At 40.4% G+C, this 26,190-nt stretch overlaps 1 protein-coding gene across 1 annotated transcript in view; it reads left to right on the top strand.

Annotated features, from left to right (window-relative positions):
- Positions 1-1,533: 1,533 nt before the first annotated feature.
- Positions 1,534-26,190, top strand: part of TTC1 (tetratricopeptide repeat domain 1) — a 34,525-nt gene continuing 9,868 nt past the window's right edge. Inside the window, exons 1-5 of the mRNA XM_081035501.1 lie at positions 1,534-1,609; positions 2,690-3,049; positions 20,234-20,294; positions 21,451-21,563; positions 24,697-24,733. Coding sequence (XP_080891627.1) covers positions 2,720-3,049; positions 20,234-20,294; positions 21,451-21,563; positions 24,697-24,733 — 541 coding nt within the window. The 5' untranslated portion in view covers positions 1,534-1,609; positions 2,690-2,719. The remainder of the gene's footprint in view (positions 1,610-2,689; positions 3,050-20,233; positions 20,295-21,450; positions 21,564-24,696; positions 24,734-26,190) is intronic.

The raw sequence follows: 26,190 nt of genomic DNA on the forward strand, positions 1-26,190 counted from the left end.
ATCAATAGATGCTAGGTACCAGAATTATTGTCCAAAGTTGAACTAGTAAAGTAAAAAGGCTGACGTTGTAACTCAAGTTTATTTTTTTTATTTGTTTTGCTTCAAAATTCACAGCCTTTCTATTACACTAGAATTTAATCAACAGTGCTTCTTACAGGTACCATGTTTCCCCCAAAATAAGACCTAACCGGAAAATAAGCCCTAGCGTGATTTTGCAGGATGACATCCCCTTGACCATAAGCCCTAATGCGTCTTTTAGAGCAAAAATTAATATAAGACCCGGTCTTATTTTCAGGGAAACACGGTAGGACATTTTTTTGAAGTTCTTGCTGTACTTAAAAATTAAGAAACATTAAAAGGTTTCAAATTTTTTGATACATTTTCAATGTTTAATTTTAGCATATTAAAGCTTTTGTGTTACACAAAATATAACTATGTATAACCTCATTTAGACATAATTTCCAAAAACAAGTTTGACGTCCCCCCTGAAAAAGTCCCTGCAGCTACTGGGGAAAGAGGTTCTGTGAATTACAGAAAACTAACACTCTGATGTCATTGATGATTACCTGTCTGGCTACCTTAAGGGATATTTCAATTCTGTGTCCCCAGCACAATGCCTGGGGTCTAATAAGTACTTAATAAACATTTCTTGAACAAATGTATAGGGCAACAGTTCACTTCTGGTTCCAGGACCTCTTAATACTCTTAACTATTACTGAGGACCACAAAAGCTTGTTTATATGGGTTATACCTACCAATATTTACTGTATTAGAAATTAAACTTAAAAAGTTTTAGTATTAACTCATTTAAGATAACAATACACCTATTATATGCTAACATAAATAATCTTTTTATAACATAACTATTTTCCAAAACAAATATATATATATATATATGAGAAGACATTGTTTTATATTTTTGCATATCTCTCGCTTAATAGAAGACAGCTGGATTCTCATAGCACCTTCTGCATTCAATCTATTACGTTATCACATTGACACATAGCCTCTGGAAAACTCCACTGTACATTGATGAGAAAAGGAGTATGGAAAAGGCAAATAACAGTATTATAAAAACTGTTTCTATCTAGTGGTGGACCCTTGAAAGTCACACTTCGAGAACCATTAGAGGGAAAACTTGATTTTTGGACAAGGTTTATGCTTCAGGATTCGTCTATACCAGCATGAGAGAGGGCAGAGTGAAGGAATAAATGATGTGAATTCCTCTGAACTAGATGAAGACTACCTAATAGAACTGGAAAAAGACATGCCAGACGAAGAGAAACAGGTAAACGTTTTATTTATTGGGCCCGATCTGCCATAGGAACTGCTTTCTAAAACAGACAGCCTTTCTGTTTTCCTTTTTCTCCTATGTGCTAACGTGGAGTCTTGCCGTAACCCAAGATGGCAACCGTCACTCTTATTTCAGGCCGTACGATGACGTCACACAGCGCCCGCGACGCCCTCTCTCCGAGGCTTCCACTACATTTCCCAGGATGCCTTGCGAACAGTGATGCCATTGGTCGGCGCCGACGGAAGTGCATTTGACGGAGCGGAAGTAAAGGATCTCAGAGGCTAGGAAGGTGAAGAAGCCAGGAGCGGGGAAGCGGTGAGTAGCTGTCTGCGTCTGTCTCGTTGGCGGTGAGGGACGAGGCCAGGGGACGAACTGTGGGGAAGCGAGGGGTAGCCCCTTCTTAATCCTGGGGCCTTCAATTCTTGCCGTTTTCCAGTAGACTTGGGAGCGGGGCGAAAGAAAACATTGCTGTGGAGGCGAGGTCTCCGCAGTAAGATCCTGCTGTTTTAAGTTTTCTTTGGGAAGAGCTGGGTGAATTCGGGCTCTTGTCTGGACACCCGGGTCCTTGGCTTGATTTTGCTGCGACCAGAAGGGTGGGGCTGCTGACGGTCTGACTCAGCCTCCACCGCAGGGGTTCTCGGTTGGCTACTCGTTAGAATCACCTGGGGGGGGTCTTTTTAAAAATAGAGATACCTTAGCCCGAGGCCAGACCAGTAAGTGAGGATCTGGGCGGGGTGGGATCTGGGCAGCAGTACTTGCTGACGCGTCCCGAGTGTTCTGCGGAGCAGCCCGCGGTGAGAACCACTCTGCGTGCCTGCGTCTGACGCCCACGGGGACCCTGACTAGGGCGTGGGCACCGGGCTCGCCCTCCGCCTGCGTGCGTTCCCTCGCACGGGTTGGGCCGCAGGGGATGCTCACCGTTGGCGCAGGGAGTGCACGTGGAGCGCCACCGGAAACTTTTTCTTGACTTGCGTGTGGCGGTTCTGGAAAGCCAGGCCATAGTTTCTCATGTACGACTTGGCTGTTCGTGCTGAATAAAGATTAGGGCCGCGTCATTTGTCTTGCCATCCTTTTAGCTTCTGTCCCTTTTTTGCTATCCCAATAGAATTCGAGACGTGGAAAGTGGAAGAATCGTATTGCGATCGATCTCTTTTGGTTGCTTATAAGAAGTCTGTAAGGGATGTCAAGTTAGAATGATGTTTGGCATTGTTTATGGGCTTATGACGACATGTGTATATATATATATATATATATATATATATATATATATATATTATTAATGAAAGGAGGTTAGGGTGTGCTTTGGGCTTTGGTGCAGAAATCCGTTTACACGTGATGGGTAGGACTGTTTTTTAGTGTAAGCACCACTAGCTGACATGCCGTCTCTTTTCCCAGAGCCAGCTTCACCTCCCGCACTGATTTAGCATGGGGGAGAAGTCAGAAAACGGGAGGGTTCCAGAGGATCTGTTCAGTGGTTTGCAAGTGACGGATCCGCGGGAAGCAGAGTGTGCTCGCCCTCCGGTTTCTAATTCCAAAGATCACCAGTCCCAGAGCCAGCTGCTCGGGCATGCAGAGGCGCATGGCCAGGAGGACCAGGGAGCAGAGGAGCGCTTTCACGACTGCAGCGCCTCACTGGAGGAGGAACCAGGAGTGGACAGGGTGGAGAACAAACCTGCTGATGATGTGAATTCCTCTGAACTAGATGAAGACTACCTAATAGAACTGGAAAAAGACATGCCAGACGAAGAGAAACAGGTAAACGTTTTATTTATTGGGCCCGATCTGCCACAGGAACTGCTTTCTAAAATGAATGCATGTGGCTGGCACTGTGATAGACCGCTTCATTTGTGGTAAAGAGGAACTTGCCCTTCTGTGTCCATGTTGCTTTAGTAGTGATGGATCTGAGATACATCAGTAGCATGACAAGGAAGCATTGAGTGTCTCTGCTTAGCAAAGAAATTCCCGTTTTTTCCTGAGTTCCTGTGTGCATCTTGTAATTATTTTCTAACGTGTGCATATACATTATAGCTTCTTTTTATGACCTTCCCTATGGTTGGCTGATGAAATTCTTGTAATGGACATTTTTTAGTCAGACTTTAGAGTTATGGAATGCTACCTGTTTATATTAATCCTTTGTTAGCAAAAAATGCCTGACTATCCTGGTGGTGGTTTGGTTACAGAAGTCAATAACTAGCGCCTGTATCATTTACACAGCGTTCTCAAGGAACAGAATTGGATATGATAGTAGCTATAATTTGTTGAGTATCTTTAACGTGCCAGCCACTGAGCTTAAAATGTTACTTGTGTTTTCATTGAATCTTTACAGCATGCCTTATAAGACATCCACTGTTAGCATTCACCATAAGAGAACAGATCTCTAGTAAAGTAACTTGCCCAGCATCACACATCTGAAAAATAGCAGAACTGATTCTCAAACCCAGATCTGTGTGATTCCAAAACCAAAGAAAGTATAACGTAGAATTTAATAACAAAAACAGCTGTCTTCCTGCAAAGCACATAACAAAATATATACCTTCCTGCTTCTTGGCCTCTGGGCCACCACCTTACCTGGGCAAGTCTTCATTTTTGGACATAAGTCTTGGTGTCCTCCACATATCCTTCCTTCTGATCTCATAAGCAAGGTCATCTGAAGTTACCGTAATAACTGACCTTGTCGGCAGAGAACTTGAATGAGATTTGTAGCTTAGCCTCTGAAGAGCTCACTCGCCGAACAGGTTGTGATAGATTGGTAATGGCCTGAGATAATAAATGTGCAGTGACAGAGGAGTGGGGAGGTAGCATGAGATGGCGAGGAACACCTTTGTCTCTCTCCTTCGGCACTTTTCATTATTCAATCTGTTGGTTTTAACATAGCTAACTAGCACAAAAATTTAGTTTTTGTGCTAGTGCGTGCTGCCTGGAGAGGAGGATGAAGGGCAGAAATGAGCCCAGTTCATCAACTACTTCAGCAGAAGTGGCTTAGAAAATTAAATCAGGTGCTGTTCGATAACGTTAGGGAAATGATTTTTCAGAAAGTGAGTTAATAAGTATTTAAAATTGTTTTTATTGCCTATAAATTTAATATTCTAAGCAGCATTATACTTTTTAAACTTTTTCCTTTTAAAAATTGAGATACAATTTATATGTAGTGAAACTCTTTTTTTAAGTTCTGTTGTGTACGATTCAGTGAGATTTGACAGCTGTATATACCTGTGTAAGTCACACCCGTATCAAGAAAACATTTCCATCATGCCAGAACCTCCCTTCATGTGCTTCCTATTCATCCCTTCTTCCCAGCCCCACCAACCCAGGGAACCACTGTTCTGATTCCTATCCCATAGGTTGGTTTTTCCTGTTCCAGACTTGCATGTAAATACAATCACTTTTAAAATACAAATATTTTCTATATCAAACCATATGTTTTCATAGCTTAATTGAAAACTTTGAGGGGCAGCTGGTTAGCTCAGTTGGTTAGAGCGCGGTGCTCGTAACAAGGTTGCGGGTTCAATCCCCACATGGGCCACTGTGAGCTGCGCCTTCCACAGTTATATTGAAACAACTACTTGACTTGGAGCCAGATGGGTCCTGGAAAAACACACTTAAATAAAGTTTTAAAAAGAAAATTTATAACAATATCTCAGAAATAGCATGCGACAGTGATACCCGTTATTATAGAAATGTAAACCATTGACTCCACTGTGAGGAAACGGCCTATGAGTGTGTAGACTGCCTTTAGCTATCTGTGGTACTATTCTGTTAGCGATTTGTTTGCTGTTTTGATAAATATCTTTGTGAAATTATTAGGAAACCAGCAAAACAGATGAAGAAATGTCTCTTTGTTGCACATAGGGTTTGGTTTTATAAGGTCTTTGGGAACAGAAGATCTTTAAACTTGGTTCTTTTAAAATAGACAAAGTTCAGATAATTCAACAACAAAAAAAACACAAATGGCCAAAAAAAAATATGAAAAGACTTCCAGCCGCCCTAATAATTTAAATGCAAATTAAAACATTGTCTCATCTATCTGATCAGAAAATTGATCTGATGTTGACAAGAAGACATATAGGAACTCACGTTGGAAGTTTACATTGCTACATCATTTCTATAGCATACAGGTATCAAGTTTTTACATGAATTTTTCTTTAGACCAGGGCTATCAATAGAACCTGCAATGATAGGAATGTTCTATGTCTACACTGTTCGATACGGTAGCCACTGGCCATTGGCTACCACATTTAACAGTCATCTGGCTGTTGAGCACTTGGAATGTGGCTAGTATAGCTGAGGAACAGAATTTTTATATTTCAAGTTTTAGTTAATTTAAATAGTCACATGAGGCTAGTGAGTACCATATTGAACGGTATGGCTTTAAACCTCTGACTCTCTTCTACCGTGTTTCCCCAAAAATAAGACCTAGCCGGACAGTCAGCTCTAATGAATCTTTTGGAGCAAAAATTAATATAAGACCCGTTCTTATTTTACTGTAAGACCCAGTCTTATATAATATAACATAACATAATATAATACCAGGTATAATATAATATAATATAATATAATTAACATAATACTAGGTCTTATATTAATCTTTGCTCCAAAAGACACATTAGAGCTGATTGTCCAGCGATGTCTTATTTTCGGGGTAGTCATTTATATTAAGAAAGTTATAAGAGACGTGCATAGATATATATAGATAAATATACGTGTGTGTGTGTATATACATATATACATGTACATACATGAAGATGTCTTGCAGCATCATTCATAATTTTGGAAATGATATTGAACATTTCTGGCATATTTTTGCAATAGTGTACAATGCAGTCATTAAAAACATAAATCTTAGCATTGATGTGGAAAAATGCCTGTAATATAACAATTAAGCACATTTGATAATATGATTTGTAATAAGAAATATATATTTGGTGTTTGTCCAGTTCCTGGCACAGAGTTCCTAAAATCCTTAGAATTTCCTAAGTAATAAGAGGTAAAGCTGTATTTTGTTACTCTTAACAGATCCCTTTCAATGACACCTGAGTTAATGAGGTGACTTTCAGAAAGCTCCTAAGATGAGGTCTGGTTGTCAGTGTTTGGAGCTTTCAGCCTCACCCCACCGTCCCACCTCTAGGAAGGGGAGAAGGCTGGAGGTTGAGTTAATCACTAAAGACCAGTGATGTAATCAATCATGCTTACATGATGAAGCCTCCATAAAAACCCAAAAGGATGGGGTTCAGAGAGCTTCTGAGTTGGTGAACAAGTGAAGGTGTTAGGAAGGTGACACATCCAGAAGGCATGGAAGCACTGTGTCCCCAAATACCTTGCCGTATGCTTCTCTTCCACCTGGCTGTTCCTGAGTTATATCCTTTATGATAAACTGGGAATCCAGTAAGTAAACTGTTTTCCTGAGTTCTGTGAGCCGCTCCAGCAAATTAAGTGAACCGGAGAAGGAGGTCGTGGGGACCTCCAATTTATAGCCAGAGTCAAAAGCAGAGGTAACAGCCTGGACTTAGTTGGCATCTGAAGAAGGGGTAGGGTGCGGCGGTCTTGTGGGACTGACCCCTGACCCTGTGGGATCTGATGCCATCTCCAGGCTGATAGTGGCAGAACTGAGGTACGTTGTAGGACACCAGCTGGTGTCTTCTGTGGGGCTGGAGGTACTTGGTATGGAGAAACTCCTACATCCGGGCACAGAAGTGATCAGGGTGAGTGTTGAGAGTAAAGGAGACACACATGAGGTGTTAGATTATAGAACAAGTCAGTGATGATTCATTTTACATTAAAAACTTAAAACATGTGAAAATATGTTTATGCATAGATGTTGTGAAGGCGATACACCAAATTATGAAAGTGAGTAGCTTTGAGGAGTGTGATTAGTGGGGAATTTTTATTTATATTTAATACAGTTTTGTAATAGTTGTTATTTTTGTAGCAAGCATGTTACTTTTATAATCAACAAAAAAAGCTTCCATTTTGAGAATATAAATAAATAAAAACTTTGTTCTTTACAACCAGGGTGGACTCTTTACCAAAAAAAAAAAAAAAAAAGCAGGAGGATTTGGGAAAGAAGTGCTATCATAGGACCTCTGTATTGCGCAATGGTTCTCTTCTGGCAGAATGGAGTATCAACAGCTGAAGGCTGTTATTCTGGCTGACTTGACTTGCCCTGAGGCTGAGAAGGTAATCCAGGCTCAAGTGGAGTGCCAGTTCTCAGCAGAATTCAGAAATCAAGACTCATGGGGGAAGAGGGTAGTTAAGATTTGGTAAAAACAGGCAAAACTTCTTAAGGAAAGCAGTGTGTGTGGAGGTGGGTGTATTTCTGCAGCAAATCTTAACTATTTGTGAAAACTTATGTGGACGTGACTCACCAGATGAATGGGAGGTTAGCTGACATTGGAGGTGACATTGGATCTGCAGAGCAAACATGTTATTCTCAAAGGCGTGGCTGAGGTGAGGGACAGAGGTGGTAGGAGATGAGAATTACTGCTCTGATGATATGATACAAAGATGCTTAGTGTTGGGACCTATGGAATACACTGCACTGTAGTGGTTTTGATCTTGTATAATAAGAATCACCTTACAAGCATGGGATACTTGTCACAATGGAGTTCTTAGGCCTCATGTATAAATACCCTGGGGGATTCTTATGCACACACTGAAGTTTGCAGACCACTGTCATGCGTCTTTGTGCATGGTCTTCATTAAATAGTTTACAGATACAGAGATTTTATCTCATTCATTTATTCAAGGAATGTTTGCAATTCTTCTACATGTCAGGCATTGTTTGAGGCCCTTAGGGATACCATGGTGAACAAAATAGAGGGTTTCTTTTCTCCCGTAGGTATATTCTAGTTGGGAGGTATGAAAATAATAAGATGAAATGATGAAGGGGTGGGGGTTGGAAAGATGGGGAGGAATACCCTAGATTGGCCGGTTAGGAAAGGCCTCTCTGGAGAGGTGGCATTTTCAGCACATGGTTGGAAGGGAAAAGGAGTCAAATGTGTGATGCTCTGGGAGGGAAATGGGGCAGTTCATGTAAAGCCTCAAAGGTAGCTACTGGCTTGGTGTATTCCTGGCGTGCAAGGAATGGGAGGGCCAGTAGTGGAGCGCAGTGATTCAGGAAGAGTGTGATGTGAGTGAGAGTCTGAGTGTGGAACACGTGGGGAGCCACGGTAAGGAATTGGAAGTTTATTCCAAGTGCAGTAGGAACTAGGTGGGCACTTTTAAGCCAGAGCAGAGACGGATGTTATTTATGTTTTATTAAGAGTATTCTGGTGGTTGTGCAGAGAATAAAGGATGTGGGGAGGGGAAGGGGCACAAGTAGAACATGGAGACCATTTAGGGCCTAATGTAGGAGCCTGGGCAAGATGATAGCAGCTTGAACTGTGGATCAAGTGAAGGAAGTGAAAGATTTAGGCACATTTTGGAGGCAGGGTTGACAAGACTGGTGGATTCATTTGGGAGGGCTGGAGTGAGAAGTTAGCATGACTCCTGGCTTCAGCTCCTGGGTGGCTGGTGATGCCCTTTCAGATAATGGAGGCGAGGGAGGGGCTTGGAGCTCCTAGGGCTCTGGGGACTGCGAATGAAAAAGATGGGTTTTTTTGTTTAATCAGTGAGCCAAAATGCATATTTCATGTTTTAATGGGTTTGCTCCCTGATGCCAGTTATTTACACACAGTATTTATTTACACATGGTAGATACATACATAGAACCATTTAAGTGAGGGATACAAGTCTGCTTGGGGAACATGGACTCAGCACATGGTTTCTGGGATTTTAAAACATCTTCCTTATGCTCTGAAAAAGTGAAGGATTGTTCTTGAAGGTTGTTTTATCTTTAACCATAACCAGTAAGCATTACTGAAGTACTGGTTTAGAATAGAAGTTTCTATCAGTCCTTTTACTCTCATTTTTCCTAAATCTCACATTACTTAATCCTTTTGATTTCCATGTTTCTGCTACCTTATTGCATTGTTTTTATAATCTGATCAATGTTGTAAGAGTGGGCATGTTTCTGGGGAACATTCTCTTGATTGCTTCTAGAAAGTTTTCAGTCACTTCTCTGTAGTGGCCCGCATGTTTTGTTAACCTCATAAGAAGATCCTTTCTGATTTGTTGTTTCCCTTGTATTTCATTTCTAATGGGCATCCTTTTGAACTAAGGTTGTCATATTTATTAATTTCTTAGAGTTCATCAGTACTGGGCTCAAAGGATGCTATTGACAAGTAATTAAATGAAATCCTAGAATTTAAGAATTGGAAGGGACCCTGTATTTCTGATCCTGAGTTTAAACAAGGGGAAATAAGGGTTATTTGCTCCAAAACATTTGGAAGTTAGTAGTCTACCTCTAGATGATCTGCTTTAACAAGCACCCCCAGGTCGATTTGATATTGGAAGAACTGTGGCCACACTTGGAAGACGGAAAGCCAGATTGACACAGATAACTAAGCTTCCAGATGAAGTATCGACCTACCCGTGTATTGACTACATCCAGTATCAGAAGAAGAGTTTACTAATAGGATGTTTTCATCTGCACTTACTGTCTAAAAAAGACTAGTAAGGAAATTTGTTTCTATTAAATTGAATTTTAAGAGAAAGAATTTTCTGAGTGAAGAAATGAGGAAATACTTCCAAGATTAATTCCTCATAGATCCGTTATCTTTCCTCAGAAGGATAAGACTTAATGAGAATCAGATTCCAACTACAGCTTAAATCCAGGGATCCTCCCTCTGGACTCCCTAGGAGGCTTATAAAAGTGACGTGTGGAAAGAACAGATGTGTCTGTATGTGTAAAGCAAATTATATCTGATTTCAAAGAAAACAAAACTGAAGCTTTGTTTATTTTGTAATGGTAAAGGATTCCCTTCAGACTGGTGTCCCTCACCCTTTCAGTGTGTAGTTTTCTCATCCCACCGACATAGCGCTAAAGCAGAAAGTTTTGTTGCATATGCCTCCATTTTCCAGCAAGTATGTACCTTTTCTTTTTACCCTCCTTTTTACCCAGATGTGATTGATCTCTGGGTACTATGCTTGACTTAAGTTTATGCTGTAGCAATTACTTTACAAAGCTGCAGGGGGAGGCAGAGAGCTGCGGATAGATTTACAGTATGGAAATTAACTTGCTGATGTGAACCTCTGGCTTTCTCCCTGTCTATTACACACATGCTCACTGCAGGATGATTTAATATAATATTTTTTAATGTATTTAATACAAGTTTTTATCATCTAATAATGGTTGAAGGGCTATACATTTGTAAGTTCAAGTGTGTTTTTATTGTATCACTCATCTATAATATAGGGACTGTTCCTAGCCAGCCACTGCATTGAGAGGGTCTCTAGTAAAAAGTGGTGGTTTGGCGTGGCCGGTTAGCTCAGTTGGTTGGAGCGTGGTGCTGATAGCACCGAGGTTGCCAGTTCAATTCCCTCATGGGCCACTGTGAGCTGCGCCCTCCTTTAAAAAAGTAAAAAAGAATGGTAGTTTTATGATTGATTAGGGAATGGAGGAGCACCTTCTGGCATTTTTGCCAGGTTACACCAAGATTTAAAGTTTATCAGTTGAAGTTCACTAAGATTTTTGAGTCACAGTTAGAAAGCCATTCCCGACACCTATGTATTTTTTCTAGTATTTCTATGGTTTCTCTTTTTATACTCAGAGCTCCAATCCACCTGGAATTTATTCTTGTGTATGATGTGACATATAGATCTAATTTTATCTTTTTCCAAATGACCAAGTTGTCACAGCATCATTTTTAAAAGTTATCTTTGCCTCAGTGCTCTAGCTAAATTTTAGTATCAACTAAGACCAAGTGTGTACCCTTTTCCAAATGCTCACCTCTACCTAGTCATCACAATATCACTTGAAAGCTAATTAGTTTATAGTGGCATCAGTTATCAAAACAAGGAACCCCATTTATTTTTTTTTTTTTTTTTTTTTTTTTTTTTTTTTTTTTTTTTTTTTGGTTGAGAGCCCACTGGCCCATGTGGGAACCGAACCGGCAGCCTTCGGAGTTAGGAGCACGGAGCTCTAACCGCCTGCGCCACCCGGCCGGCCCCAAGGAACCCCATTTAGACTCATTGGCTCACCATTCAGAGATTTGAGTAGTGACGAAATTTAACTGGAGATTTGCTTAGTTTAAAAAATAGAGAAACGTGCTATTGAATGGTTTTCTGCAGTATATTTCAAAGTTCTTTCGTTTTTAAGAAAAAACAATTCTCCATGTTATATGAAATTCTTTTCCCTTGTGATCCAAGAAAATCATTCTCTGGAAAGTAAATTACCTTTTCTTTAGGACTGTGGAAGCATGTAACTCGGTACTTACCTTTTTACAGCAATTTTTGTGCCTTATGCAGTTATTTCTTCCTGCAAACAATTTTATTTCTACACCTGGGGAAGACAATATAGTCTCGTAGTTAAGAACATGAAAGGTTGGACTGATCTGTCCTAGCTCCATCATTTAGCTTGTGTGAAGTGGGATATTAATAGTACCTATCGCGAAAGCTGTTGTAAGGATTAAGTGACTAGCACATAAAAGCAACCAGAATGTGTTAGTTATAGCTATTAAGTCAAAATTCAACATGAGTGTAGACTGCAACATACTTCAGGGTTTGGTGCCTCTAAGTTTTCTTAACAGTCATTTTCCCCAAAGAGGCAAGCATAAGTGGATTTTGCAGTTTTTCAGTGGTATGCTAACCCCAGTCAATTATCCATAAATTATCTTCCAAGTTCATTTATGAAGAACGAATTGAGTGTTCGGCTGGGGTTGTGGGTGAGAGAGGGGGCTTATGAATTTGGATGGGCACGTGGGAAGCTTCTGGCAACTTGTTCTCCTTTTCTGAATAATAGTTATGTGGGTGTATAATATTACAACTGTATGTTAAGCTTTGCATTGCTTTTGTGTCTATTTCTCCATGTGTATTTCTAATTCTATCAATTTCTGCTAGTGGGGCATTGAAATCTCTTACAATGTTGGATTATCTTTTTCTCTTAAATTCAGTCATTTTTTTTCTTTACGTACTTTATTACTGCTGTTAGGTACATATACATTTATAACTATTAGATTTTCCTTTTTTATTGACCCCTTCATCATCATGAAATATTCCTTTTTGCCTCTAGTAATATTTATTGTTATAAAGCCTATTTTGTCTGATACTACCATAGGCACTGCTACAGACTGAATGCTTTTATTCCCACCACCCCCCAAAACCACGTATATGTTGAAAACTGACACCCATGTCATGGTATCAAGAGATGGAGCCTTTGGGAAGTGAGTGGGTCAGGAGGGTGGAGCCCACGTGATTGGGGTTAGTGCCCTAATAACAGACTGAAAAGCGCTCCCGTGACCATTCTGCCCTGTGAGGTTCTAGCGAGAACACTCTTGCGGACCAGGAAGCAGGCCCTCGCCCGACACCAAATCTTCCAGCATCTTGATTTGGGACTTCCCAGGCTCCAGAACGGTGAGAAATAAATGTCTGTTGGTTATAACCCACCTAGTGTGTGGTAATTTTGTGATAGCAGCCGGAACTGACTAGGACACAGCTCACCCCTCTTGTGGTTACTATTTTCATGGTATGTTTTTCCCATCCTTTCACGTTCAGTCTATTTGTGTCTTTGAATCTAAAGTGTGTCATATAGACAGCATATGACTGGATCTTCTTAAATGCAACCAGGCAGTCTCTGCCATTTGGGTGTTTAGTCCATTCATATTTAATACATTTATTAATATTGTTGAATTTACATCAGCCATTTTTGTCTTCTGCATGTCTCATGTCTTTTTTATTCTTGTTTCTAACTTTCACTGCCTTCTTTTGTGTTAGATAATTAACTGTTTCTTAGCTAAATTTTCTTAGTGGTTGCTATATGGATTACATTATGAATCTTACTGTAGTCTAGTTTAATACCATGTAATTCCAGTAAAATATAGAAACTTTGCTGTAATATTATAACTGCATTTCCCACCTCCTCCTTTGTGCTACCATTATCATATATATTATATTAATATATGTTGTAAACCCAACAATATAGTGTCATAATTACTATCTCATATAATCTTTTTGTCATTTAGCGACATTAAAAGAAAAAATAATACATTTATGATGCCTTTTATGTATTTAGCGTTTCTCATGCTCTTCATTTCTTCATGTAGATTTGTGTTACCATCTGGTATCATTTCCTTTCAGTCCAAAGGACTTCCTTAGCACGTCTTTTTAGGCAGGTTTGGTAGCAACAAATTCTGTCTTTATCTATGAACGCCTTTATTTGTGCTTTCATTTTGTGGCATGGTTTTGCTAAATATCTAATCTTGGTTGACAGTTTTTTTTTTCTTTCACCATTTTCAATATGTCATCACACTGTCTCTGTCTTCCATTGTTTCTGGTGAGAAATCAGAAGATAATAGTTTTGTTGTTTCCTATACCTGGTAAGTTTTTTTCTTAATGCTTTCAGATTTTCTCTTTGTCTTTCAAGAGTTTGACTCTGCTGTCTCCATATATAGATATATGTACTTAGGTTCACTGAGCTTCTTGGACCTTTACAGTAACATTTTTCATCAAATTTTAAGTTTTCAGTCATTATTTCTTCAAATATTCTGTCTCTTTCTCCTCTTCTTCTGGGACTCCCATCACATATATTGTAAGGGCTTTGTTCGTTTTCCCATCTTTTTCCTACTCTCAGTTCTTTAGATTGGATGTCTATTGCCCTAACTTGACTTATTTCTCATGCCAATTCAAATCTGCAGTTGAACCCTTCTGTGAGTTTTTCATTTTAGTTATTGAACGTTTTAGCTTTGTTTTTTGTTGTTCTTTTTAAATAATCCTTACCTCTTTATCATGGGTCTTTATTTTTTAATCACTGTCATCATGCTCTCAAGTAAATCTTTGAACGCAAGTTCCTTTAGTTCTTTGAACATATTTGTAGGTGCTTTCAAGTCTTTGCTAGATCTAATGTCCGTGGCTGCTGAGATGTTTCTGTTGACTGCTTCCCCCCCCCCATTGTGGGGGTCAAACTTCCATGTCTCTTGGCATATGTTACAATTTTTTGTTGAAACTGGATATTTTAAGTAATATTGTAGCAACTCTGGATTATGTCCACCACCACCCCCCCACTCCCATCTCCCCACCCCCCAGGCCAGTTACTTTTGTTGTTGCTCTTTTGTCTACTTGTTTGTTTAGTAATTTACCCGGATTTAAGGTGGACGATCCCATCACCCCTGAGGTATGTGGCCACTGATGGCTGTGCTCAGTTGGGTTTTGTCAAGTCTGAGGTCGCTCCTGCTTCTGCCCAGCTTAGCGGTCAGCCGGAACTGGTCAGAGATGACGATCAAACACTTCAAACCAGTACGGCCCCCAGCTCCTGTCAGGAGACGTGTGTACATGTGGAAGACCATTCCAAGTTCGGGAGTTTCCGGGTCGGCCTCAGCTGGGCCTCCTGGGCCTCCGCCGCACGTGCACAGGCTCCTTGACCACGCCGAGTCCAGTCAACATTTCCCCGGAGTTTTGCCCCACCCCGAAGTGGTGGGAAGGAGTACAAAGTCAAGAGTCTTGTGAAGTTTCTTTGGTTCCCATTGTTATGGAAACAGAATTCTGGAACAGCCGGTTCCCTGTGAGGCCTCTCAGGAACGTGTCAGAAGCACTGTGGAGGCATAGGACAGGGCCGCTAACCGCCTTAGACCAGAATCTGGACAGCTTTGCACCTGATAATGCTGCAGAATCTCAGCACCCACCTGCGTGTGAGGCTCCAGGCACTTAGTGTGCTAAGTGAGAATTACACGGTGTAAAGTCTGTCCTGGGACTCCAGCAGCATTACACGCAGTGCGTGCCGTCCCCTGGAGAAAGAAGATGTGCCAGCCCAGAGGAAACGCTCGTCTTTGTACTAGGATCAAGTTAGTCTCTTGGCACAGCTGGGGGATAGTACAGCTTTTTTTTTCCTTCAAACTGCTATTTTTGCTGTTTCCAAGGAGATGTTCAGCATGATATTGATAATTGCATTAATCCTCAATTTACACGATCTGGAAGCAGCAGCTCCTTTCAGTGTTTACTGCCCCATAGGTCACAAAGTTATGACTGATCGGCTGAAAAAATAAAATGCCTTCCTCAGAATAATTGGCCTTAGAAATATGTTCTGGAGCCCTTCTCTTTGCCACGGGCTGGCTGCTCAGGTTGGCCCTTAATCATTAATTCCTTCTTGGGCCGACCTTGGATCTAGGCTTTGCCTGTGGGGATCTTAATGTTCTAAATTTACTAAAGAATGATTAGAGCTCTTGCACATGCACGCACACCCACACACACACACTCTCTCTTACTTCACAAGAGCCTGATCTGGCAGTCTGAGGGATTCGTCTGTGTTCATGGAGCATTCCTGATGACACTGGAGAAGACATTGTAGAATAAAAAGTGACTTGAAATTAGAGTTAAAGTAGAGGAGACTGAAATTTCTTAAGGAATGAACATTAAATAAGCTCTGGTAACTTGGTGAGTCGCCCTTCTCTAAAGAACTTTTGTCTTTTATATTAAAGACCTTTAAGACCTGTGATGCATTTATTCATTAGATCATATAATCTTTTAACTTATTAACAGGTTACCTTGCATTAATATTTTCTAATGTGAAACCAACTTTTCCTTTCACTGTGTGTGTGTTAGAACATCAAACAATGGTGCAGTGTGTGTTTGTGTGTGTGAATTTAAAATTGAATTCATTCGCCGATATTTATAGGGTTTTATTTTTACCTCAATTGAAATTGTTTTATAATTTTTAAACTAAATTTATTGGGGTAACAATGGTTAATAACATTATATAAATTTCAGGTGTACAACATTATAATTCAGCAACTGCATACCCTATTACGTGCTTACCACTTGAAGTCTGGTTTCCTTCCGTTACCATATTTGACCCCCTTTACCCACTGCCCTCCCCTCATAGCCCCCTTCCCCTCTGGTAACCATCATTCTGTTGTCTGTATTAAGAGTTTATTTTGTTTGTTCGTTTGTTCCTTTTTGTTTTATATCCCACCTTTGAGTGAAATCCTATGGTTTTTGTCCTTTCCCATACGACTTACTTCACTTAATAATACTCTCAAGACTCATCCATGTTGTCACAAATGGTAATATTTCATCTTTTTTATGGCTGAGTAGTATCTCACAACTTCTCTGTCCAAGCATCTGTCGATGGACCCTTAGTTTGTTTCCGTTTCTTAGCTATTACAAATAATGCTGCGGTGAGCATAGGGGTATATATACATCTATATATGTGTATGTGTGTGTGTGATATCTTCATGAATAGTGTTTTTTGGGGTAAATACCCAAAAGAGGGATTGCTGGGTCATATGGCCCAATTCTTAATATTCTGAGGAACCTCCACACTGTTTTCCATAGTGCCTGATTTATGTTTATATTCTAATTTATATTCCCATGAGCAGTGTACGAGGGTTCCTTGTTCTCTACATCCTCTCTAACACTTATTTCTTGTCTTTTTTGATACTAGCTATTCTGACAGGTGTGAGGTGGTACCTCACGGTGGTTTAGATTTGCATTTCGCTAGTAACTAATGATGTTGAGCTGCTTTTCATGTCCGTTGGTCATCTGTATGTCTGCCTTGGAAAATTGTCTGTTTAGATCCTCTGCCCATGTTTTTGTCTAATTGTTCGGGTTTTTTGTTAAGTTATATAAGTGTTTATATATTTCAGATATTTACCCTTTACCAGATAGGTGATATGCAAATATTTTCTCCCATCTAGTATGTTTCCTTTTCATTTTGTTGGTCTCATTTGCTTTGCAGAAGGCTTTTAGTTTGATACAGTCCCACTTGTTTATTTTTGCTTTGGTTGCCTTTGTTTTGAAAATCATCACCAAGACAGATATCAAGGAGCTTACTGCCTGTGTTTTCTTCTAGGTGATATATGGCGTTAGGTCTCCCAACACCACTTATTAAAGAGACTGTTTTTACTCTGTTGTGTATTCTTGGTTCCTTTGGCATAAATTAATTGACCACGTATGTGTGGGTTCATTTCTGAGCTCTGTTCTGTTCCATTGATCTATGTGTGTGTTTTTATGCCAGTACTATCCTGTTTTAATTACTTTAGCTTTGTAATATAGTTTGAAATCAGGGTGTGATGCCTCCAGCTTGGTTCTTTCTCAAGGTTGCTTTGGCTATTCAGGATTGAAAACTTTTTTTGTGGGGGAGGGGAAAGGGAATAGGACTTTATTGGGGAACAGTGTGTACTTCCAGGACTTTTTTCCAAGTCAAGTTGTTGTCTTTTCAATCTTAGTTGTGGAGGGCACAGCTCAGCTCCAGGTCCAGTTGCCATTGTTAGTTGCAGGCGGCGCAGCCCACCATCCCTTGTGGGAGTCGAGGAGTCAAACCAGCAACCTTGTTGTTGAGCGAGTTCGCGCTCCAACCAACAGCCATCGGGGAGCTAAGCAGCAGCTCAGCTGAAGGTGCCGTGTTCAATCTTAGCTGCAGGGGGCGCTGCCCACCATCCCTGGCAGGAGTCAAGGAGTCCAACGGGTAACCTTGTGGTTGAGAGCTGGCACTTCATCCTACTGAGCCATCTGGCACTGCCCCGTGTGGGAATCAAACCAGCAGCCTTTGGCATTGGGAGCAGAGCTCCAACCGCCTGAGCCACCGGGCTGACCCTGCAATAACTTTTGACTGGACTTATTATGGGGTTTCTTGGCTAGCAGCAGCCAACCCCGCCCTCTTTCCTATTTGGAGGAATTTTCCTGTGTTGTAATCTTGTTGAGTTGGCAGTACCCCACATCCCTCCATTCTCTGACAGCCAAGGTATGTGACCCTCACTTGGCTCATTGGATGCTTTTGATCAACACTTTCAATCTTGATGGGCAAAGGGAATGGTTAGGATTCATTTGCTACTATTACAGCCCTGTCTTGGCCTGACTCTTCCACTAAAAGACACTTAATGCTTTCTTGCTTCTTGGCTTAACAGAGCTGGCTTGAGTCCTGCTTGTTTTCTAAGCCTATATTTTAGGCCCCCCATTGATTCTGTGAGCCCCCAGTATCTTTTCAGTAAATCTGCCTCCTTAAATTTTTTTGCCTCAGATAGTCTTTTTGCTTGCATCCTCCAAATCTTAACCAGTATAGTAGAGAACATTACAATCCAAGCACCTCCCTCCTGGGTCGTACTAGGTAAATGTTACCACATTCTTGCATTTGAGTCCCATCACCACCACCCATTTTATTTTTTCTGTTCTCTCTTAGAATAGCCCTTCTTCACATACGTTACATCTTAAAATGAATTATGGTCTCAGCTGTACATCTGGTACATAGTAAATACCATAAAAATTGGATTCAGTTTATACGTACCTTTTAGTTTCTTTATTGAGACCCATCAAGGCTCAATAATAATAAGGCATTTGGGGCTGGCCCAGTGGCTCAGGCAGTTAGAGCTCCATGCTCCTAACTCCGAAGGCTGCCGGTTCGATTCCCACATGGGCCAGTGGGCTCTCAACCACAAGGTTGCCGGTTCAATTCCTCGAGTCCCGCAAGGGATGGTGGGCAGCAACTAAGATAGAACACGGCACCTTGAGCTGAGCTGCCGCTGAGCTCCTGAATGGCTCAGTTGGTTGGAGCGCGTCCTCTCAACCTTTCAACCACAAGGTTGCTGGTTTGACTCCCACAAGGGATGGTGGGCTGCGCCCCGTGCAGCTAGCAACGGGCAGCTGGACCTGGAGCTGAGCTGCGCCCTCCGCAACTAAGACTGAAAGCACAGCAACTTGGCTTGGAAAAAAGGCCTGGAAGTACACACTGTTCCCCAGTAAAGTCCTGTACCCCTTCCCCAATAAAAAAGTCTTTTAAAAAAAAAAACCACAGAGTTCCTTTAAAATAAATAATAAGAAAATAAATAATAAATATCCCGGTCTCAACAACCTATTTACAAATCTCTAGAGACATAATGTTTTTACTTGGGGTCCTAATCTTAGGAGTACAGTTGTTTAGTCTCCAGGCTTCTCCTGTGCATGAAGTATCCCGCTAACTGTATTTCCTCCCTTTGACGTTTTTATTTAGTCAAAAGCTTCAAAACAAAGGAAGAGATTTTTGGAGATTCTGTTAAAACAAAACACAGCAGAACACTGTCCCAGGGCAGCAGGCAGGCAGCCACTTCCTCAGTTCTGCTCGTGCTGACCGACCACATTGCTGAGACGTCCAGGGCTGAAAGCATGTGGCTTGTGTCATCTGTGCTCTGCAGAAGAACATTCCCTTTGCCTTCGATTTTGACGGGTGCTTTGCCATCTGTGTGCATTTCTGAGTTGTTAGAAGAAGCTAAGAAAAGAGATTTATTTATCTGGGTTTCTTCAGCATGCTCACGGCATACTGCCCTGACCCCACAGAGGAGGCTCGTCCCCATGAGGCGCTCTGCCCACATACCAGTGTCTCCTTCATGACACAAACCACTGGTAGCCAAATAAGTATTACCTATTTTACAGAAAAACCCTAGCTCATATGTATTGAGTCTTTATATTTCAGTCACTGTATTGGGAGGTTTACATACATTATCACATTAATCCATGAGACTATTAGAGCCTCATTTTTTAGCTGAAGAAATTAAGGTTCAGAAAGATCTAGAACTTGTCCCAGATCATACAATTAATAAGTAGCAGACCCAGAATTTGATTTTACAGTGTTATGCGTACCAGTGGGAATGTTTCGGTTCGAGTGAATAGAAATTAAATAATGCCTGAATTAATCATTCCATGTAAAAGATAGAAACATAGAAAACCTAGTTTTTGTGTTTTAAACATCAAGAATGTGATTGATGATTAGACAGATTGTTACGTATTTTTCTCTAAATCTGTTGGAGATTTGGGTAAAAGTGATCCATTTCTCAAAAGTCAAGTCTCTGTTTATTGAATAACCTAATGTGTCAAGAAAGCTGACCTTTTTGTTCACTGATAGTAATACTATGATAACATATGTAATTATCTGGTCTCTTTTAGAAAAGAAGAGAAGAGAGCACTAGACTGAAGGAGGAGGGAAATGAACAGTTTAAGAAGGGAGGTAAGAGAACTATTTCAGTACTGATGTCTGGTCGTTGTGACTCCTCATTCTTTTGTAGAGCCTGTGGAGAAACCCCAGAGAACATTTGGAAACAACTAGCAAGCCTGAGTTGCTAACAGTGCAGCCTTGTCACCTGGCACCTTGGGATTTTGTTTCTTAACCATGTCCAAATCATTCTCAGCTGACAGTGACCAGTTACCATGTGTCTCTTGGCACAGGCATAATTTTTCTTTTTTGTAACCCACTATCTGTAATTCCAGAAATTAGGAGGAAAAACTCTTCAGCTGTTGCTTTGGAAAACTCTAGCCTGGAATGTTAAAAGGCTCTTTGCTGCATTGCTGTAAAAACAGGGCCCCATTCCTCACTTTGCAATAAGGCTATAAAAATTGACCCGATGGTCCCAGCAGAGCCTGCAGAAGAATTTTGCTTATACTTTGGGTGTTTTTATGGGCCTTCTTCTTTGGATGCCTTAAATAGAGAGATGTTCTTCATGTCTTTCTGGATTTCCTACATATGCTTAGGAATAAGTCAGGTTCATTGTGATAATTTGGGGGAACTATTTGATCCTATAATAGCCTTCGTCACATATCAGTGTATATGCTTTAGAAATCTGGGAGTAGTAACATTTTCCCCTACTTATTTTTGGTTTAAATTTTTTTTTCTTATATCCTAGTTAAGCAATCATCACTTCTTTTTTCCGTAAGAAAACCAGTGGTTCTAATTTTGACAACATATCTCTTTGTGTTTCGGTAGTAAACATTTCAATCCTGAGAAAGGTGTAAATAGGCAATTTTTCTTTATACCCAGACCGTAATTTTGTGTGTGGCAATGCATATGTACATTTATCACTGTTTTCTCTTTTAAGGTCTTTAGTCAGCTACTGATCTTTACATTGTTGTAAAGTGTGTTTAGCTCCGGAAAATGTCTCTCCAAACATTTCATGGAAGCAGTTTTAGCCAGGAAATATGTACACAGAATTTTTTTCTTCATCCCAGGCCATTAACCCCGGACTTCAGTCTCTTTCATCTGTCCAGTTTCCAAATCCCCTTTCAAACTCCTTTCTAAATTGGGAAGCTATGCATTCTGAGATCCTGAGGAATACCCTAATGTCAGGAATAAAATCGTGATAACCTTTCCCCTTTTACCTCATCTTCAGATTATATAGAAGCCGAAAGTTCTTATAGTCAAGCCCTTCAGATGTGCCCATCCTGCTTCCAGAAAGACAGATCTATTCTGTTTTCAAATAGAGCTGCTGCAAGGATGAAACAGGTATGTATGTATCTGTTAGCTTTTCTTTCTAAAGAAGCACATGGACTTGCACTGTTCTCATAGGGCAGATTCTTGGCACTAACTAGCAGAGGGGCTTCAAGTTGCCGCCTCCCTTTTCCTGCCCATGTATTTCCCTTATATAAAGGGCACAGGGAAGACATAAAAATATTTTGGAAAACTTGAGTCAGGTTACCGTTAGCACCCCTCATTAAAGTGGCTGAGTGACCACTTTCGTGGAAGGAGGGCTGGCAAAGTTTCCACCAAACTAGGGCCAGTTAATGAAGCAAAGACCCAAAGAGTGTGTGTCCTGGAGTAGCTGTGGTGACTTATTTTAGGTCTGGAATCCCAAAGGCTCAAAGCGAAACACTGATTAAAACTCTGGACTTCAAGAAGCTTATCCCTAAGATTCTGATTTTTCTGTTGAAAGTAAGGGCATGGGGAGAAATGTCCAAAAGCTGGGATGAGAGGAGCCCTTAAGTGCAAAATAGGTGTTAGGAAAGTTCAGAAACATGTTGTGTTTCCGAAGGATTGAGAACCTGGCATAGCAGGGTGAGTGTAGAGTAGAGAAGAGTGCAGTTGTATTTGTTTTGTACCGTGTTGGTGTTAAAAGTTAGATTTGTTGATTTGTCTGATTCCTATATAGTAACTTAGTAAATTTAGCTGGATTAAAATGATGAGTTTTGAAAAAATAATACAACCGTTTAACTATGGCTACGTGTATCCAAGGCACAAAGGGTTGGTTATTTAACATACTTTTATGCAGCCACACAGCCGGCTCCAGGTTGGGTGAATCGGGTTCTTGTTGGTTTGTTTAGATTGGGTTATTGACATCGCTTTCTCTCTGATGTTGCCTGAAATTCTCTAGTGCCTCTATCAAAGTCACTTTAGATGACCAGATTTGGGGGAGTGGGGAGTGAGGTTGGTGCTTGAATGGTTAGACATGCAGAAAGGTTTCGGGGTTTCTTGTTTTGTTTTTTAAAAACCCTGAACTTGTATGTTTTATTGGATTCAGTCTCCAAAGTGAAGTATTTTTTTTAGTGATTCGTGTGATATGGAAGAAGAAATAATTCTAGCGTATACAAACACATTTTGTATTAGGGGAAAGAAAACAATTAAGTTTATCTAAATCAATGTTCATTGATACATGCATATTCTACCATCGATCAGAATTCACACCTAACAGTTTTTGCACTTAGCTTGGAAAATTCTGATCTTTCACTTTTGCTTCTCGGAGACATCTTGCCACATTCTCATACTGGAAACTGTCATTGTGAAATAAAGTGAAGGGCACCTTCAGTGTCAGAAGCATACTCGTCTGGCTCCTGGGATTTGGGATTCTTCGTTTCCATAGTTATTGATACTGCTAGGGTTGGGCTAGCGTCATCGACTGGTTCTTGACTTAGGGCGATATAGCGTCTTGTCTGTCTGTCACGCCTGAGGAGAATGCAAAGGAGAGTTGCTCTGTGACTGTTTCCTTTCCAAAGGATAGGTTTGTTAGTGGGGTGGGTCATTTGTTTTGGTCTTTTAAGTTGTACTCTTAATATTTTAAGAAGATTCTAAAAGAAGAGACTCGAAAACTTCCAGAATTAATGCACTGAAACAATTTAAGGACCGTATTCCGAATTTTTCAAGGAGGTGATGGGTTAACTGCTTTCAGAAGGATTTCTGACAGGCACGTTTGCAGGCTCTGCGTCCTGACTGAGAGTCCCTGGCCAAGCTTCACATTTCATATGTAGAAAGAGAAAAGGCAAACTAGGGTCAGACTTCAATAAGTTATGAAAAGATGGTAAATAAGTTCTGATACTCCACATACACACACCCCACCCTTTTGGAGACTACCACTCTAAGCAGCAGGCAACACCGGGGTCCCCTGGGGTGCTAGTAGATGATGAGCCTCAGACAAACGATTCTGCAGTAAAATGCCTTAATTCCTTGATCTGTAAGGGCCAGTTATTGCTGAGATGCGCTGCAGCTTAATAATAGTTTCTTAGGGGCACAAAGAATACCACCACAGCGCATATACACATAAGTTGTAAAGTTTCACTCATATTTCAGAAACTTGAAAACATGATATTGTCTTATAGACATCTGATGAGTTGGGGAAATACTTAATATGAAGTCACACAGGTTTCCTCTCTGCAGGACTTCTTGTGTTTATCGTGGGCAAAATACACATGACATGAAATTGACCGTTTTAAGCATTTTAAAGCCTACAGTTCAGTGCCACTAAATACAGTCGTCAGTGATGTGCAGCCCTCACCACCTGGTTCTGGAAGGACACCCTGTCTCCATTCAGCATTCGCTCCCCATCCTGGAACTGTTTTTGACTGAATCCTAAAATTCATTTTGGTAGACATTGCTCTAAAGTATTCTGCAAAATATTTAGTATTTGCTACAGTAGCCATTAATGGAAGTGTTGAATATTTATTTGAACTAACATTTCTGTAATGTTGTAGAAAACTTGTAATTTGGGGAAAATACACATTTTAGACCTTGAAGCGTTAAATAGCAGGTTAGTGTTGGAGCTGGAACTAGAATCTAGTTCTTTTGCCATCTAGTGTTCTTTCCACTGTGCCATGCTTCTAGATTCAGCAAGTTAGTTAGATCTCTTATTTGGTGAATTGTTTTGTATTTTGGTTTCATCAGTGGATAAGTTAAGGCTTATAACTGAGACTGTATGACAAGCAACATGGTGTGTCTATGGATGGACCATCTGTATACTTTCTGGAAGGTACCACATTGGATATGATAGTGTAACAACTAGTCAAAGAAAAGGGCTGTTAATTCAGTTACTCAAATATCAGTCATTTACCCTGTTTATTGATCACAAAGTTTTCTCAGTGTCAGCATTCTAACGTGTCTTGCAAATATGATAGGTCAATGACAACAGTCTTTAAAGATACTTTAGGAAAGAGCTACTTGACTAATTTGTTGGCAGAATACTTTCAAGTCAGAGCTGTCAACTGTATTTTGAATTTTACCTTGGAAGTAACTTGCATGTCTGTGTGTGATTTCTTTGAAGAACATTACGTATCTCCATAAGCAATTATTCATGATCAGCTTATGTCATTGAGCCTTTGGGCCATTAAGCTAGAACTAGGGTGACACATATTAATGTTATATTTCCTTTTAGGACAAGAAAGAGATGGCCATCAGTGACTGCAGCAAAGGTACAACTTTTTGGTCTTGTTACATGTTAACATACAAGAGCATTACCTCAGCTAGACAGAGCCAGGCTCTCAGCCAAGTGTGTATTTGTACATGTGTACCCTTCCTGAGGCCTTCAAAGAAGAAGCCTTCTGCTTCACTCTTCTTAGAGGTATTGTATCGTGCTCATCTTAGTGTAAGCATGCTTTTGAATGGGTGGTCAGTCAGCTTATCTATCCTGTGTTAGTATTTATCTTCCTGTGAAGAAAAATTCAAAGCTACCTTGGCAGCAGAATCTTGTGGAGTAGAATTTACTTCCGGTAGTGTCCAAGTCACTTTCCTTTGGGTTTGAAATTGAAGATCTTAGCTGCTATTAGTATATCCGGACCTATCTGTTTGGGGTGAGGGGGTAGTGAGGGGCAGTTTCTGTTAGGGAATTGGTACCCCTTCAGATGTAATAATTCTTCCAAACCGTCTTGCCATCGTTTTAATTACTTTTTCAGGTTTCACATACTGAATCGAGCCTTTGCTATTATCTGAGATCCACTAGAGTCTTTTCATCCCACCGACTTATAGAGATACCGCCCAAACTTAAGATCACTATTGTTTTGTTTCTCTTGTGTTTTGGGTTTTTTCCCAAAAATTCCTTGATAGTCGTCTTGCCTTTTTAACCAGCTTGGTGTGGAGAACATGTATAATCACTTTTATTTGCATCTTACCACTCTCATGAGTTTTTCTGTTAACTTTTTTGTAATTTCTCTGAGAGAATCATACGGTTAGAAGGAACCTTATCTAGTTATCTAGTTCAACACATACTAAGCATGAATTCCCTTTTCAATTTTTTTCTTTACATTAATTTGTCACCCTCTCTACTGGGGCATTCTTTTCTTTATACTTGGTATTTTTTTTATAGTATCTGAATGAAAAACTTACTACGTTAGAAATCAAACTATTTCTGATCTATTACTGTCTTAGGCTGGAATTAATTCTGAATGTACTGGTTCGTTTGGAAGAAGATGTTAAACCTTTATCTATGTGGGATGTGTGGGTTTGAAGAGTTTAAATTAGGAATAAGCTGCTGATTTTCAGAGCTCCTTTCTCTGTAACTAAATGATGGAAAAGTGCCTTGCAAGCTTGTTTAGCAGGGTTTACACTAGGAAACAGAGTTTTCATATCCAGGTGTAGCCCTAAGTAGAGGAGCCTTGTCAGAGAATGAGAGGAAACGAGGAAAGTGTTTTCCAGATTGTGTTTGGCTTTTGTTAAACCAATATTTGTATGCTTATCCATAGCTGTTATGGGCCACGTGCATTGTACCCATAGGCAGAGTACATTGACACTAGAATGGTGTATTTGTGTTAAGGACACCACACACACACTCCCGCTCAGTTCACAAACTTTGACAAAAGATTTAACAGCTTATTTTTGGGGTCATATTGGAGCTCATTATTGCTAGTTATGTGGAATAATATCTGTTTCTTCT

Source organism: Rhinolophus hipposideros (assembly GCF_964194185.1).
Source record: "Rhinolophus hipposideros genome assembly, chromosome: 23".
NCBI lineage: Eukaryota > Metazoa > Chordata > Mammalia > Chiroptera > Rhinolophidae > Rhinolophus > Rhinolophus hipposideros.